The sequence below is a fragment of the Xiphias gladius genome, chromosome 17 (genome assembly GCF_016859285.1).
Source record: "Xiphias gladius isolate SHS-SW01 ecotype Sanya breed wild chromosome 17, ASM1685928v1, whole genome shotgun sequence".
NCBI lineage: Eukaryota > Metazoa > Chordata > Actinopteri > Istiophoriformes > Xiphiidae > Xiphias > Xiphias gladius.
The window spans coordinates 212,501-228,762 of NC_053416.1; the positions used below are offsets into that span (position 1 = coordinate 212,501).

The following is a 16,262-nucleotide window of genomic DNA, read 5'->3' on the forward strand; positions in this document are numbered from 1 at the left end:
GGTCGAGCTCTGTGCCATTTATAACCAGTGGGTTTAACTGATGTTTGACTGACTGATGTCACCTGACTGCAAAACTTCTCTCCCATGGAGGCAGCTGAAGAAATGACTGAACGAAAAACCAGAAAACCAAATCATAAATGTAAACAATCGTGTACAGTATTTTAAAGGAGCAGAGCTGATAGAAGACCTCCAACACACACAAAATCACTTGGAAGACAAAAGTTGGATAAGGACTGTTAAAAGTGTAAACCTATGAGAACAGAAATGCCCAGAAACCTGCACAATATCATCATCTTCGTCCTCTCTGATGAAGCTGCAGCTCCAGCTGCTGATGGAGGCAGATGTTTGGACAGCTGTTGCCATTTTTTTGAGCCTTCTGGTTTTCCATATGTGCTGCAGTGAGAGCACCTGAAACCACAGAGTTTAACACTCCAACACTGATGGACAGAAAAACTGAAGCATGAGAGGAATATTTTACTGAGCACTCAGTATCTGCTGCAGGTTTTAATCCCCTTCGATTGACGAAATCTCAGTTTATTCACAGATCTTGGACAGATGAAGGAAAATTTTAAAAATTATATAAACAATAATGACAATAAATGTCCTTCTATAGCTCTGCTCTCAAAAGCAGCTCATAAAAGTTTTCAAAATAAAACAAGTAAATACAGACTTAAGAAAAATAAACACATCATAGAATAGAAATGAATGAACGTATAAATGAATAAAAAACAATAAAGACAAGTGAACAGGTGGATGTTGGGCTGCTTTTTCAAAGTCAAACTCAAGGTCATAGTGTTTCTGACTTGACTTGACGTCTGTTTAGCCATTCTTCATTGTATTTAGTTGGACTTTATCTGGTCCACCCACAGTGTCGATGGATGGCAACCTTTTAATAATTTGCATGCAAACAAAGAAATGGCTCCCGGGCACGCTACACCTGACGCTCAAAAAACCGTGTGAATCTTCCGGTAAACGACACACCTGCTCTGTGATTACTGATTCACCTATTTTTACTTTCCTCATACTCCACATACCACCTACTGTGCAAAAGAGAGAACTACAAGTGAACACATACTACTTGATACACATACACCAATGAACACAATCCAAAATGGCTCCAACGCACAGTCTCCTTTAGTTGTAAACCTGGACCGAGAAACCCACCACAAATCTGATCAGACCTGCTGCTGACACTGGGGCGCAGTCGATGCCTCTAATGCAAGCAGCTGTCCGACCCTGCAGAAGAACCCTGAACTGAACTGAAGAGAGTTTACACACAGTTCTTTAAAACACTCCATGACATCCCCATTTTTATCAGTTTTATTAAATCTGTTTTATCTCTTTGCATCTTTTGCGGTTTTTAATGTTCAGACTCAAAAGTTTTGTTAAAGTGTCAGTAAAATGACTGGGGTAAGTCAGGTCGAGCTCTGTGCCATTTATAACCAGTGGGTTTAACTGATGTTTGACTGACTGATGTCACCTGACTGCAAAACTTCTCTCCCATGGAGGCAGCTGAAGAAATGACTGAACGAAAAACCAGAAAACCAAATCATAAATGTAAACAATCGTGTACAGTATTTTAAAGGAGCAGAGCTGATAGAAGACCTCCAACACACACAAAATCACTTGGAAGACAAAAGTTGGATAAGGACTGTTAAAAGTGTAAACCTATGAGAACAGAAATGCCCAGAAACCTGCACAATATCATCATCTTCGTCCTCTCTGATGAAGCTGCAGCTCCAGCTGCTGATGGAGGCAGATGTTTGGACAGCTGTTGCCATTTTTTTGAGCCTTCTGGTTTTCCATATGTGCTGCAGTGAGAGCACCTGAAACCACAGAGTTTAACACTCCAACACTGATGGACAGAAAAACTGAAGCATGAGAGGAATATTTTACTGAGCACTCAGTATCTGCTGCAGGTTTTAATCCCCTTCGATTGACGAAATCTCAGTTTATTCACAGATCTTGGACAGATGAAGGAAAATTTTAAAAATTATATAAACAATAATGACAATAAATGTCCTTCTATAGCTCTGCTCTCAAAAGCAGCTCATAAAAGTTTTCAAAATAAAACAAGTAAATACAGACTTTAACTTTTTTTTTTCTTGTAAAGTTCACTTATCGGCAGCAGAAATCAGAATAGAAACAGTGAATAGAAACAAGTAGATGCATGTGAGAGCAGAAATGACTTCAGGCCTGCAGAGACATGAACCAAACACTGTGCAACATGAAGGAAAGAACCCACTTTAACTCAGAGAAATCTGTCCGATGCGGTCTGAGTTTACCATCACTTTTTACAGCGTGGGCAGAGCCGCCTGATTTAAGCCAGATGTGGAGGAAAGATGAGAAGAGTTTAAAGTGGATGAGGAGAAGGAAAGGAAAAATAAAAGGAATATTTTCCTGCTGTAGTAGTTGACTGCAGTTAAAGCAACAACTGCTGACTATATACATTACGCAGTGCATTCAGAAAGTATTCAAACCCCTTCTCTTTTTAGCTTGACCACAACAGAGGGGCCAGTCCTACAAACACGAATGTCACTGACTGACTGATGAAGCTACACCACTGATTGGTCAACCTAGTGTTAGAGTTTCTCCAGTTGCAATTGCTCTTTGAAATGATTAGCACCTTTGAAGCTACATTTACTGATTTTTCTTCACCAAGGCACCTAATGACTAAACTTTAGCTACTTTCCGTAGAAGAGAGTCGTCAGCATTGCCAGGCAAGCACGAGGTCGGGCTTTCTCTCCGCAGACAAACCTCTCTGTGCGTCTCATTCGATTGAACGCATGGCTGCCGACACAGACGTAAATGACCTTCTAACTTTCTCTCTGATTGATCATTTTACAAGTAAATATACCTGGAATCTCAGCACAGCCGTTGTCTTTAACTTATGTGTCTGGAGATTTTGTCAGACGAAAAAATGAAATGTCACATTGACGTTAGTATTCCGACCGATTGCTGTGATATTTGATATTTAGCTCAGGTGCCTCCCGTTTCTCTTGATCATGGTTGAGATGTTTCTACACCTTGATTGGAGTCCACCTGTGGTAAATTCAACTGATTGGACATGATGTTGAAAGGCACACACCTGACTATATAAAGGTCTCACAGCTGACAATGCATAGCAGAGCAAAAACCAAGCCATGAGTTCAAAGGAACTGCCTGCAGAGCTCAGAGACAGGATTGTGTTGAGGCACAGATCTCGGGAAGGCTACAAAAAAAAATTCTGCTCCCATGAGAACATTGGCCTCCATAATTCTTTGATTGAAGAAGTTTGGAAAAACCAGGACTCTTCCCAGAGCTGGCCGCCCGGCTGCACTGAGCAATAGGAAGGGCCTTGCCAAGGGTCCCAAGGGTCCCAAGGGTCATTCTGGCTGAGGTCGAGAGATCCTGTGGAGATGGGAGACACTTTCAGAAGGGCAACCAATTCTAAGCGTCATGTCTAGTGAAAACCAGGCACTGTTCATCGCCTGCCCGATAGCATCCCAGCGGTGAAGCATGGTGGGGACAGCAGCATGTTGTGGGGATGTTTTTCAGCAGCAGGGACAAGGAGACAAGTCAGCAAAGTACAGATATCCTTAATGAAAACCTGGTCCAGAGCTCAGGACCTCAGATTGGGCTGAAGGTTCACCTTCCAACAGGACAATGACATCTCTGTAGAGATCTGAAAACAGCTGTTTACCAATGGTGCCCATCCAACCTTACAGAGCTTGAGAGGATCTGCAGAGAAGAATGTCAGAAAATCCCCAAATCCAGGTGTGCAGAGCTTGACGCGTCAAACCAAAGGTGACTCGAGGCTGTAATCTCTGCCAAAGGTGCTTCAACTAAATACTGAGTAAAGGGTCTGAATACTTATGTCAATATTTCAGTTTTTCCTTTTTAATAAAAGCTGCGAAAAATTTCTACAAGTCTGTTTTTGCTTTGTCATTATGGGGTATTAAGTGTAGATTGATGAGGGGAAAAATGAATTTTACAAAATCAATCTGAGTTTTTAAAAATCATTGAATTCATAAATTGATTTCACAATTTTAGCATCAGGCTGCAACATAACAAAATGTGAAAAAAGTGAAGGGGTCGGAATACTTTCTGAATGTACTGTAGCTACAGGTGGACACAAAAACAGGAACGGAATAAATCAGTTTTTGCTTAAACTGATGGTTTTTGGTCATTAGTGACAGACGAAGTCATGCTGATCTAGACTATAATAATGCTGATTCACTCAAATAATGCTGAGTCAAATCTGAAAATTGCTGACTCAGACTTGAAAAATAGACATTAAATTTACAGCAGTTGAACCACAGATGTACCACAGATTGGCAGTAGATGACAGCTCTCTGTGTGTCCCAGGCAGGGATGATCCGAACAGGTCAGGAGGAGTTTTTCATTGAGCCGTTGGATCGAAGGAGGACAGAAGGAGGAGAAGACGAGGAGGAGGGAGGACGACAGCACATCGTTTATCGCTCCTCAGCGATCAAGAAACAACCGGCTGTCAATCAAACTCCCGATGACTTCCTCCGAGGTGAGATAACAGACCCCTTACCTTGTAACCCGAACCTGAATTTGTGACTTGAACATGACCTTCCTGACTGGAACAAACGTGGTCTTTTTACGGGAATAAATTTGAACTTATGACTTAAAGAAACTTGGCAATATGACTCGAATGTCACCCTACTGACTCGACAACAGACTTAACCCAGTCACTCGAATAAACTTGACCTTGTGACTCAAATCTGAGTTTGACATTGCGACTGGGACAAACTTGACAATGTGTATAGGTCATTGGTGATGGAGTATGGAGTTTATCACTTATTCTCAGTTACTTTTTACCAATTACACGTTGCAATACAGTCTACAGAGGCTCATTCAGTGCTATTGTATTTATAGCACTACACTTCCTGTATGTACAGAACAAACTTCACTAAAATCCTCACGATGCTCAGTGTTGCACACTGTTCAGCTGTACATGAACTGAATATGGTGACATGTACAGATTTCAGTTATGTGACATTTTAAAGCCGATGGGAGCCCGTTCACTCCCTCCATTTCACTATATTTACAACTCACTACCTGTTTACACTGCATACTTCATTCAAATTTCCAAACGCATAGCATTACACACAGTTTATGAACTGTTTTGAGTTATATATTACATTGAAGCCTATTTTTGTGTTAAGCATTTTAATGCCAAGACAGTCATTACAATGTTAAGGGCAATGAATTTTCAGTTGATTATCCCAACTGTAAGGTCCAGAGTCAAATACTGGCAGTAGAATCATTTCAATCACCGTCAGTGCTTACAGCAGTCACGTGCATTTTGGTCAGGGAACTTCTCTCTCGTATGTTTTATGTACGTGTATGTCCACCGATCAGCCATTGACTGGTTTTTTGTTACAACTTACACTGTGGCTGATGGGTGTAAGTTGTAACATAATGGTGGTAGTTTTGATTTATCAGATGTCTTTTATGAAAGATCGATTTATATGTTACAAATAAGTGCAGAGTGCTTCAGTAGTTCAGTGCCTCAGTTCCCATTAAAACCAAAGAGGAGACTTTGTGTGAACAAACACTGAACTTAACTGAACTGTGTTTTTTTACAGTGTAGTTTGTTAAAAATCCTTCAAAATATCTGCTGTGCTGTTTCTGCAGAGGGACGGAATCAAACTGAAATTGTTGTGAAATTGTTCCAGGAAACTTGGCAAAGACAACTGGAGCTTTACAACACACACACACACACACACACACACACACACACACACACACACACTCACTCAGCCAGCTGCGACGTGGCAGTCCGAGTTTCCGAGTTTCAGATTCTTGGAGGTTTTGGAGGTTTGGGCTTAGAGTTGACGGATAGTTCAGCTCATGACTTGTTCATCCTCTCAGTCTCTGACTCCTGAAATCTATTTGTCTTCAAAACAACATCAGCCAATGAGGAGAGAGTTTTATTTCACCTTAGTTCAACTCAGCCTGAGCCTCTGGTAGCAAGGCGAGAGCTCAGAGTGCCTGTTTCTTATCACTGACGTCATTTCCCTAACAACAGATTCAACAGACACAAACATTTGTTGGATGTTAAACTTCAGATCAGCAGAGTAACTGTTTTTGTTTGATGGAAGCATCAGTACAAGATGTGGAAAACAGAGAGATTATCGCATCTGGATGAAAATATCATTTAGTGAAACAGAAACTGGACTGAAGCTTAATTTTGTGCCGTTTGTAATCAGGAGGTTTACTGGACGACGGTTCGCTGACCTGCATGTTTAGTCTCAATGAAAACATCCTGTCATATTTTCGTGCTGCTGTCTGTCTGATCAGGTCTGTACAACAGAAAATACAGGACGCTCTGTGCTGTAGTGGTAAGACAAAGTTAAGGTAAACCCCATCTTATCTATCACAGGCTACGCGGGTCGGGAAGAATGGAAAGATGGACCTACAGGCTCTCTTAAAAACCAGCCTTGAATCAAACACAGTCTGCATGGTCTTTATTATAGATCAGCATTTGGATACACCCAATAACAAAACTGAAGGGTGAATAATTTGTTTAAATTTGAAAGTGATCATCTGATTATAACTGCAACTATCTGCGGAGTTATGGACGTAAGCAAACCATTTAACAGCGTTGAGGTCACCTGACTCTCGTTGAGGTCCCTGGCAAGTCATTCAGTTCCACTGAGATCATTCAAACATTCATCAAAATAACAGAAAAAGAAAACTAATGTATTACCAACGTCAAATTATAAAAACTGTTAAAAAAAATGTTGACCTATGGTATTGGGTTTATACACTGACAAACAGCGGGTCCACGGGACTTCCTCTAAATACGTGTAAACATGTACACCAGTGTAAAACAAAGCAATTCATACTGACTTCACTACGAACAGACCAGTGTGTAAAAATTATTTAAGTGATCACTGAGATGATTCTTTTGTCTGTCTCCAGGTCCTCTTTTAGGTTCTCTGAACTTGAACCAGAATGCGTTGTGGTCAACGTCCAGCTCAGCTCGACGACGGCGCTACATTGAAGAGGCTGAGCTATTTAACATTGAGGTTAATGTTTAATATAGATATCAATGAACTGTTGAATTGAGAGTTTACTGAATGTTTTAACCTCTCTTTGCACTGTCTTTTCCTGCTCTAGGTTTTGTTAGCTGTGGATTATTCTGTTCTTCTTTTCCACGGCCGAGACCACATTCAGAAATATCTTCTGACACTGATGAACATAGTAGGTGAAAACATGAAAGCACTAACACAGATTATCGATTTAGGTGAATGTCAATGATGTTGATGAAGTAATGAGTAATGGTGAGCTCTAGTTTTGCCTGTTGGTGGGCTGCAGCTGAAAGGTAAACTTAAAGATGAGCTAATCATCTCCAAATCCACAAAGCATATTGTAGACTGAATGGTCAAACTCCCATGAGCTCTCCAGGTTCCCAGTGAGAGAGCTTTTTAACCCATGTTTAACCCATTGGACAGAATATGGTTTTGCAGTCTCCTATCCAACTCAATCACAACCCAGGAATATACACCATAAACAGAAGTAAGAACATCATCAGTAAAATAAGAATGACTTCGATAGCTGGGACATCAGCTTCTAATGGAAGCAGATCACACTCCAGAGGTTGAGCTGAAACTCAACTCATCCAGGCAAAATAAAAAACCCTGGCAGAACAAATAGACCCTGAACAGAACTGTGACGAACAAACCAGCCAAGATAAAGTTAAGTTAGGGGGAGGTTCCATATGTTGCCAAGGATAGCGAACGATGGGGGTAGCACAAGGTGGCTTTATGGTCCACAGGGGACCATGAGGACTAAGTAAGTTAACTACACATTTGGGTTTACTGGCCTGATTTGGAAGGTTGCTAATCACCAAGTGGTGATCCAACTCACCACCAGTTGGTGATTAGCTGGCAGCTGTACGTTTTTCTTCACCTTGATGTCCAAAAAGTACAGCTGCAGATCTAATGATATGACCTTGAGCGTATGAGGTAGTTTGTAAATGTACCTGGTACCAGACCACCAAGGGATGGTCTGGTACCAGATACATTTGTGAACTACCTCTTGCTTAAACGTGGTGGGTGATGCTAAAAAGTCACGGCCATTAAAGCAGTCCAATAACAAAGGACCACAAATGTGCCAAGAGTCATACTATAGGGTTCAAGGTCCAGTCCATCTGATCTTCCAGCTTTAATTGCAGCTCAGCTGGAATCATAGTGGACTCTTGTCCTTGTGTTTGCTTGGGGGCATGCCCAAAGGCAGTTAGCCCAAGGTGTTAATGTGGGATCAGGCTGGCAAGGTTCTGTGACCACTCTCTGGTCTCACACCTGGAACCAGTTTACCATGGTGACCCTACCATGAACCAGTGCTGCACACAAAACAACAGGAAATCCCTCCACCACAATAATGTTGCAGTTCTAAGAGGATTAATTTCAGAATTCCGAAAAACAATTCTTAGATGACATTCTAGTATTTCTTAAAATGTAGGTTTAGATTGCAAACATTACTGATACATGGAGCACCTCTTTCTCTCTCTTTGTTCCAGGTTAATGAGATCTATCAGGATCATTCTCTGGGCGCCAACATCAATGTTGTCCTGGTCAGAATCATCATGCTGTCTCCAACGAAGGTATTAAACTGTGACTGTTCAAAACTATTTAAGGTTTCTGGTCAGGACATTTTTCTGTAAAAAAAACTAAAGTTTCCAGTTGTTGTTCGGGAATGACAAATGGGAAGATTTCTTAGTTGGTTTTGTTGGTTTTACATGTCCACAGGGCAGAAGTTGTAATAAATTATGACCTCATCTACTGCTCTGTGGGCCCTCTCAGTACAGGCCTGTGAGAGTCTGTGTTGTTAAATATCATTCTTATTTATCTGTTCTAAACGAGTAAGTAACTCAGACCAGTTTAGTTTCATGTAGCTTTGGACTATACTCTGAATATGTCCCACAGGAAAACAAGATCACATTGTTACTCCAAATTTCATATAACTAGTTCTGTATAAGTTTCACTTTAAAGTCTAGATAGATAAAGAGGGTCAGGGAGGTGGCGTTACTGCTCTTTATAAAAAGAGCATTGAACAATGACCATTTCCATTTTCTGCCCTACTTTCAAACGCTCTGGTTCCATCTATTTGGTCACTGCTGGTATCAAGTTCCATTGGGCTGATAGCTAATTACTTTTCAGTGTGTTATTTAATGGTGCTATAAGTAAGTTTTTGCAATCATTACATAGCTAAAATTAGCATTAACAGCTGTTTACTTACCAAGAGCTTCAGCGATCGCCACGGTCACAAGACAGGAGGTTAGAATAGGTACTCTGAGCAGAGCTACTTATTCAAAATCTCATGTTGGACTGAGGGCAGACTGGACTCTATGGTGACCCACTATCGCAAAGTGGTATTGAATGAATGAATGAATAAATGGAAACTTTATTGCCCCTCGCGGAATTAGCATTGCACAGAGAGCATAAGACATAAAACATAAAACAAATTAAAAAATAATCATGTTAAATCATCTTAAAAAGCATCATTTGGGAGATCGATAATTTACATTAAGTGCAAGTTCAAGAAGGGCTAAAATTCTGATTTGGATTCAGACATTGAAATCAGAGCTTGTTAAGCAGCTGAATGCTGCCTGGGACGAAGGATGTGATGCCTCTTTTAGTCCGCATCCTGGGCATGCTATACCTTCGCCCTGAAGATAAGAGCACATATTCAGACCATAGAGGGTGCAGTGGATCTGCTATGATCTTATGAGCTAAAATCAAGGTGTACTGGTCTCTCATGAAAGTATTACTGCCCATTGGTAACCCAGTTATCTTGCCATCCAATTTCACAGCCCTGTGCAATTTGTTCTTGTTTTGCACAGACAATTCCACCCCTAACACTGGATACAAAAGGCCAACATACTCTGAATGCAGGTCTTATAAAATATTGTAAGCATAGTTCTGTCCACCCTATAACATCTAGGTTTCCTTAAGAAGTAGAGAAGTTGTTGAGCTTTTTCAAACCTACCGCTAATGTTAGAATTCCATGCCAGTTTGCTATAGTGACCAGGTATTTGTACTCCTGTACCCTTTTCGGTTGTGTTGTTCATAATTACAGGAGACAGAGAGGAATTCCCCTTGAAATCAATGATCATTTCTTTAGTTTTCTTTGTGTTTTAAATCAGTGAGTTACCTGAACACTAGTCATAGAAGTGGTTAATCTCAGCTCTATAACTGGTCTCATTGTCGATTAAAAGGCCTGTCAGAGCTGCATCATCTGCAAATTTTATCATTATACAATTTTCCTGATGGCTGCAACAATCAGAACAGAGAGAGGACACAACCTTGTGGTACCGCAGTCTGATTGCTGATGACGGATGACTGTCCTCCATGGACATGAACATAGTGTTACTGTTCAACAGATCTGCCCGGACAGTACTAAAGGCAGATTAGATATCAGCAAACGCACATAAGACGATGGGGATTCCAGGTCTTCGTAAAAATTTGGTTCAAAGGTGTGACTGTTGCATCCTCCACACCCCTCTTTGCTCTGTATGCAAATTGTAAAGAATCCATGTGATCATTGGTTTCAGACTTTAAGTGAGATAAAAAAAATTTGCTTAAAATATTTCATAACCACTGGGGATAAGGCTACAGGTCTAAAATCATTTGATACCAGAGGGATTTGTCCTTTAAAGTAGTGGGATTATTTTAGATATTTTCAATAACCTTGGAATTATTTGTGAGTCCAGTGATGCTTGAAAGTCTAGTGATTACAGGGCTTAACAGCTCACAATGCTTCTTTAACATGTTTCCATCCATTCCATCTGAGCCTACGGATTTCCTAGGTTGTACCACACTTCCTCTGATGTTACACATTTTGGTGTGCCGTCCTCTCTCCGGTCCCCCTTGAGCTGTAACTGAGATACTTTATCAGTCTTGTGATGCGAAGAAAAGCAAATTTAAGCTATTGTCAAACTCTTTTCTACTGTTTGTGCAGAGTTGGTCGGCTGTGACTTCAGGCCAACCACCGTCTTTATTCTGGCAACGCCTCGCTTGCATCGTTGTCCTTGAGTAGCGGCTCCACTTTTGTGTGGTAGTCCCTCTTTGCTTGGTTTATTTGAGTCTGTATTTCTCTCTGAATTAGTTTTCCAGTGTGTCTGTCATTCATTTTAAATGCCCGTTCTTTTCCAATTAGATGCCTTTTTCACAACAACACTGACCCACGGTCTAGTATTTGCACATGTTTTTGTTTGTTTGGTGGGGATCACATTATCAATGCAGGAGTTAATATAAGATGCAACCACTTCAGTATATTCATCTATATCTAGGCATTCAAACACCTCCCAGTCCGTATATTCAAAGCAACCTTGTAAAGTCAATACACTGGCCTCACCCCAAACTTTCACTGATCTTGAGTTAGGTTTTTCAATTTTTCATTTTTTTCAGTAGGATGTTAGTAAACACAGTGTCATTTTTGGGCTCCACTTATCAGTGGTTTTTCTGGTTGCTTTATAGCTAGCATTAATATAGCCATAGCATAAATCAATAGTTTTTGGTCCTATAGTGTAGCATCTAACACATTGCTGATAGTGTGGCAGAGCCAATGTTAACGAGCGACCATTTAAGTCATCCAGTATTATTTTTGATCCATCTGGGGAGATAGCTACAGGGTATAAACCAAGGTCGCAAAAATCTGTCCAAACTCAAATATGTGGGCCTTAGTGAAACCAAACGGAGTTCTTTGTCAGGTGTATTCGTGGTGTATCTTACCGTATAGTTTTTACACCATTTGCTGTTTATGCACACACTCCCTCAAATCGTCGTCCCCGTGGGCTCTTGGTCTCCGCACTGTCATATCAGTGTCCCAGACCCCGTTAATGTAAGAGTGTTGTTATCAACTGAGGGATTCAACCATGTCTCAGAAAAACGTGAAAGGCAGTTCCTCAGAGATCTCACAGTTTATTGTTGGGAGAGGAGGTTTTGCTCCTCTCAACCGAATGTGATGTGAGATTCCACCCTGTGCAACCTGCTTCCTAATGCGCGTTGGCAGCCTGGGTCCTTCTGTTGTCTGTAGGCATTCCACCGGTAAGTCAGGTTTCAGTCTCCAGGACTGACAAAGTGCTCGCTGAGCACAGACGATGGCGAACATTATAAATCACTGCCATGATGCCTCATTAAAAAAAAGGGGTATTTAAATACGCATGAACACCTAAAAACAGGACGTTGACGACCAAACCAAAAAATGGCAAACTTTGTTTGCACTCCACTACAGCCCTGCAGGTACAGGACAAGTAAGTTTAAAAAAAAACAAACAAGCAGTAAAAACCAACAGTGTCCCTCCATCAGTCCCAGGAGCTGATCTCTGTGGGGAATCCCCAGAAGAGTTTGGAAAACGTTTGTGGCTGGTCGTATCTCCAGCAGAGGGAGCAGAGTCACGCCGAGCAGCACGACCACACCATCTACCTGACCAGACAGGAGTTCGGCCCGTCTGGCATGCAGGGTACTACTGCTAAAACTACAACTAATACTACAAATACTACTTCTACTAACAGCATCTACCTGACCAGGCAGGAGTTCTTCCCCTCCGGCATGCAGGTTACTACTGCTAATACTACTACTAATAATACAAGTTGCTCTACTAACACCACTGCTGCCGCTAATCACGTGATCCCAAATGACTCCTGACCGTTGATCTTTTGATCCGTCTCTGCAGGTTATGCTCCTGTCACAGGAATGTGTCGCTTATATCGGAGTTGTGTCCTCGTTTTGGAAGATGGTTTTTCCTCGGCTTTCGTAGCTGCACATGAAACAGGACATGTGTGAGACAAACAAACACACACACACTTCACTGGTTGGCAGTACTAGTAATCAGAAACACTTTCACACATTTACAAGGTGTATATATATATATATATATTTATTTATTTAAAAAAAAAAAACAAAAAAAAACTATTAAAAACATCAAAATGACTCCCAGGTAGAAATGATAACAGACTCAGAGGTGTTCACATACAGACAATGACGACTCCCAGGTGTCCACTTAGAGACAAAAACAGACTCTCAGGTGTCCAAACAGAGATGTTAACAGACTCCCAGGTGTCATAGTAGGAGTAATATCACACTCACTTTTATCTTTACCATAATGTATAGGAATTTTCCAAGATTCAATACTTTATTACCATTTCAGCTTATTGTAGTTGATAGGAATTTGCTGCTGTTTCTCTTCATTACTTGTCTTTCTTTCTCCCTGTCTCCCTGTCTGTCTATCTCTCTGTCGGTTTGTCTCCCTGTCTCCCTGTCTTCCCGTCTGCTTCCCTGTCTCCATGTCTGCCTTCCTGTCTGTCCGCCTTCAGGTTAGGTATGGAGCATGACGGTGAGGCGAATAACTGTGCTGATGATGTGCCGTTGGGCAGCATCATGTCTCCGCGGGTTCAGGCCACCTTCCATCGATACCACTGGTCCAGGTGCAGCTGGAGGGAGCTGCACCAGTACTTGCAGTGAGTACTACCAAAGTCCCTATAGACAAGGCTTGCCCCCTAGCAGCCATCTCGGCAACATCCCCGGGCAGATATTTTGGGCTAGCAAGACCAGGCCCCCATTTAAATGAATGGGGAGAGAGCCATAACTGCACTTTCAATGGTCACCGGGACATAAAAACTGCATGTATAGAATCACCCGACAAATCTGATAAAAAAGTTTGCTGACTTTACCCCTAAATAAGTTTTAAAACGCTTTTTATCCCCCAGGTTATACTTTTACTACGTGTGTGCAAGGTTTTGCTTGCGTCAGTGCGACAACACGATTGGCTCGATATGTTTCCCGTTTGGCTGTTATAAAGCTGACAATTGGCTTTTGGGCGGAAGGAGTGGAATATGTGTAATACAACCGCCATCTCTGGTGTCAGGGACTTTTCTATTCAGAATGCTTGAGGTGGTTTGACCCCTCTCTTGTAATGTCTCTGGTACTACACATAACACTGCTTCTGTACTCTGCATTGAACTCTGGTTGTGAAGCTAAATCGGCCTGTTCAGGTGGATGTTTGAACAAACTGTATGTCGTTCAACAACTCTGTCCTGTCTGTCTCTCTCTCTGCAGTACCTATGACTGTCTCCGTGACGACCCGTTTAACCACGACTGGCCGGCTCAGCCTCAGTTGCCGGGGTTTCAGTACTCAATGGACCAACAGTGTCGCTACGACTTTGGACCAGGATACAGTCTCTGTACTGCAGTATGTCTGTCTATCTGTCTGTCTGTCTGTATCCAGAACATGTGATAAGAGTTGACCTTTGACCTCTTGCATATTCAGGAGGAGCCTCGCCCTTTTTAGTGACACTCGCAGCATCATAAAAGGCATCGGCAAAGCTTCATCTTTTGTTTTTAGATTTTCAGTCATTTTTGACAGTTTTTAACAAATAATTAAGGAACCTTTGAGTTAATAAGTCTTCCCCATTTTTCCACTTAAAGTTACTTCAAAACTTTATGAAATTTTGTGACCAAAAATTGATTTGTGTTCAAGGACAAACAAGGTTGCATAATATGAAATTAAACTCATGCCATACTGACATAAATACCAAATATGGAAAAATAATACATGCACATCACCAATTTCACTTGTTTTAAGAAAGGACTTAAGGGACACAGTTACAGACTAAACTGACAAATAGAAGAAGATTTTTTTTTATAGTGGAATAGCACACAGTAAGCAGCACCAGTTTTCTAGGATAAAAAAATATTCCAAAAAAATTATATACTTAAGAAAAAACTTTAAATTGAACCACCACCCAATACACAGGCCATTATGTTGCGAGGACAAATACTGTATATACAATAACATACAGAGAGCATCGGTTTTCTAAGATGAAAAAAATGCTCTAAAATTAGTGTAAGAGGAGTTAAATATTTAAGTTAAAATGTGCACAGATGTGTTTTCAGGCTGGAGACCTACATCACATCTGTTCAGAATGTTAAATGTGAAATTACATCGCACAGAAAACTTCCTCAGGAGGATGATTTACACGAACACGTCAGATCACATTTTTTCTGAGTCTGATGACTCTTCAGGGAGTTTCCAACATTTTAACATGATTATGAAATCATTTTGTTTCAGCCCTTAAGCTTACTCGAGTGTTCTCTCACATATCTGCGATTATCACTTAAGTGTTGAATTAATTCAACAGTTTCTTTCAGTTCTCTTCTGATTGTTTTCCCTTTGGTTCCGATTTAAGAAGTCAGAATCTGGGGTTTCCTGGGGGTTTAAAACATATTTCCACACACTGGTTTTCGGTTTTCCTTTTCCTTTTGAGTGAACATTATCTTTTCTCCCTGTCTTGTCACTGTTTCCGTCTGATCTTTATGATTTATTGTCGTATCTTACTTTGACATTTTCTAAATATCTTTGTGTTTATGTCTCCAGTACACAACCCATGACCCCTGTAAACAGCTGTGGTGCAGTGACTACAACAACCCGTTCTTCTGTAAGACCAAGAAAGGTCCGCCGCTCGACGGGACAAAGTGTGGACCAGGGAAGGTGAGGACACACTCAGGTCATCATGGGTTAGAGGGATTTAACTGATTTGTCCCAGACAAGTTTTTGGGATCGGACCTTAGCAGGTTGACATCACCTGAATCATCCCGGTTTTGTCATTTTGTCAATTATGACATTCAGTCTGTAAAAATCTTTAACTAAGTATGTAAAATCACTGACCCAGTTTGGGTCAACATAGCACCAGCACAAAACTGGTTTTGCTGGTTTAAAAAAAGCGCTATTGGTACTGCGTAAAGTTAAGCCAGTGCTACGATGGTTGATTTTGACCCAGTGATTTTTAGTGTGTAAATACATGTTTGCAGTGAACATTGACTGCTGTTTATGCTGTTTCCATGGCAGCAGCTAACAACTAAATGGTAAAGGAATGGTTCAATAATTTGGGATATATTATTTGCTTTCTAAGCTTAGCGACTTAAGACTAGAAATGGGGAAACAGCTAGCCTAGCTCATTCCAGTGTTAAACATCCACGTACCAGCACCTCTGAAGCTCACTGATTAACATGTATCTGTTTGTTTAATCTGAACAAAAACAGAAATTTAAACCACAGTTGGTGGTTTCAGGGGGAACTCTTTCTTTAACAAACAGCACATGAGCTATAACGCGTGAGCTTAGTTGTTGGTAGATCAGAGCCAGGCTAGCAGTTTCCCCCTGTTTCCAGTCTTTATGCTAAGCTACGCTGACCACATCCCGACTCCAGCTCTGCGATGAACTAATTTGTGTCTCCGTGGTAACTGTC

At 41.1% G+C, this 16,262-nt stretch overlaps 1 protein-coding gene across 5 annotated transcripts in view; it reads left to right on the forward strand.

Annotated features, from left to right (window-relative positions):
- The window catches only part of adamts2a (ADAM metallopeptidase with thrombospondin type 1 motif, 2a), a 33,369-nt gene that overhangs the window by 3,859 nt on the left and 13,248 nt on the right, over positions 1–16,262 (forward strand). For 4 of the 5 annotated variants that reach the window (XR_005709203.1, XM_040149688.1, XM_040149689.1 and 1 more), the window contains exons 3-11: positions 4,348–4,519; positions 6,937–7,043; positions 7,135–7,218; positions 8,537–8,620; positions 12,327–12,480; positions 12,694–12,799; positions 13,334–13,477; positions 14,076–14,208; positions 15,394–15,507. Coding sequence is in view for 4 of the 5 variants with exons in the window: in XM_040149688.1 (XP_040005622.1) it covers positions 4,348–4,519; positions 6,937–7,043; positions 7,135–7,218; positions 8,537–8,620; positions 12,327–12,480; positions 12,694–12,799; positions 13,334–13,477; positions 14,076–14,208; positions 15,394–15,507 (1,098 nt within the window). In the remaining variant the exon portion in view is untranslated. Of the gene's footprint in view, positions 1–2,132; positions 2,805–4,347; positions 4,520–6,936; positions 7,044–7,134; positions 7,219–8,536; positions 8,621–12,326; positions 12,481–12,693; positions 12,800–13,333; positions 13,478–14,075; positions 14,209–15,393; positions 15,508–16,262 lie in introns of those variants that run through there. The other variant, XM_040149690.1, reaches the window with a different exon arrangement.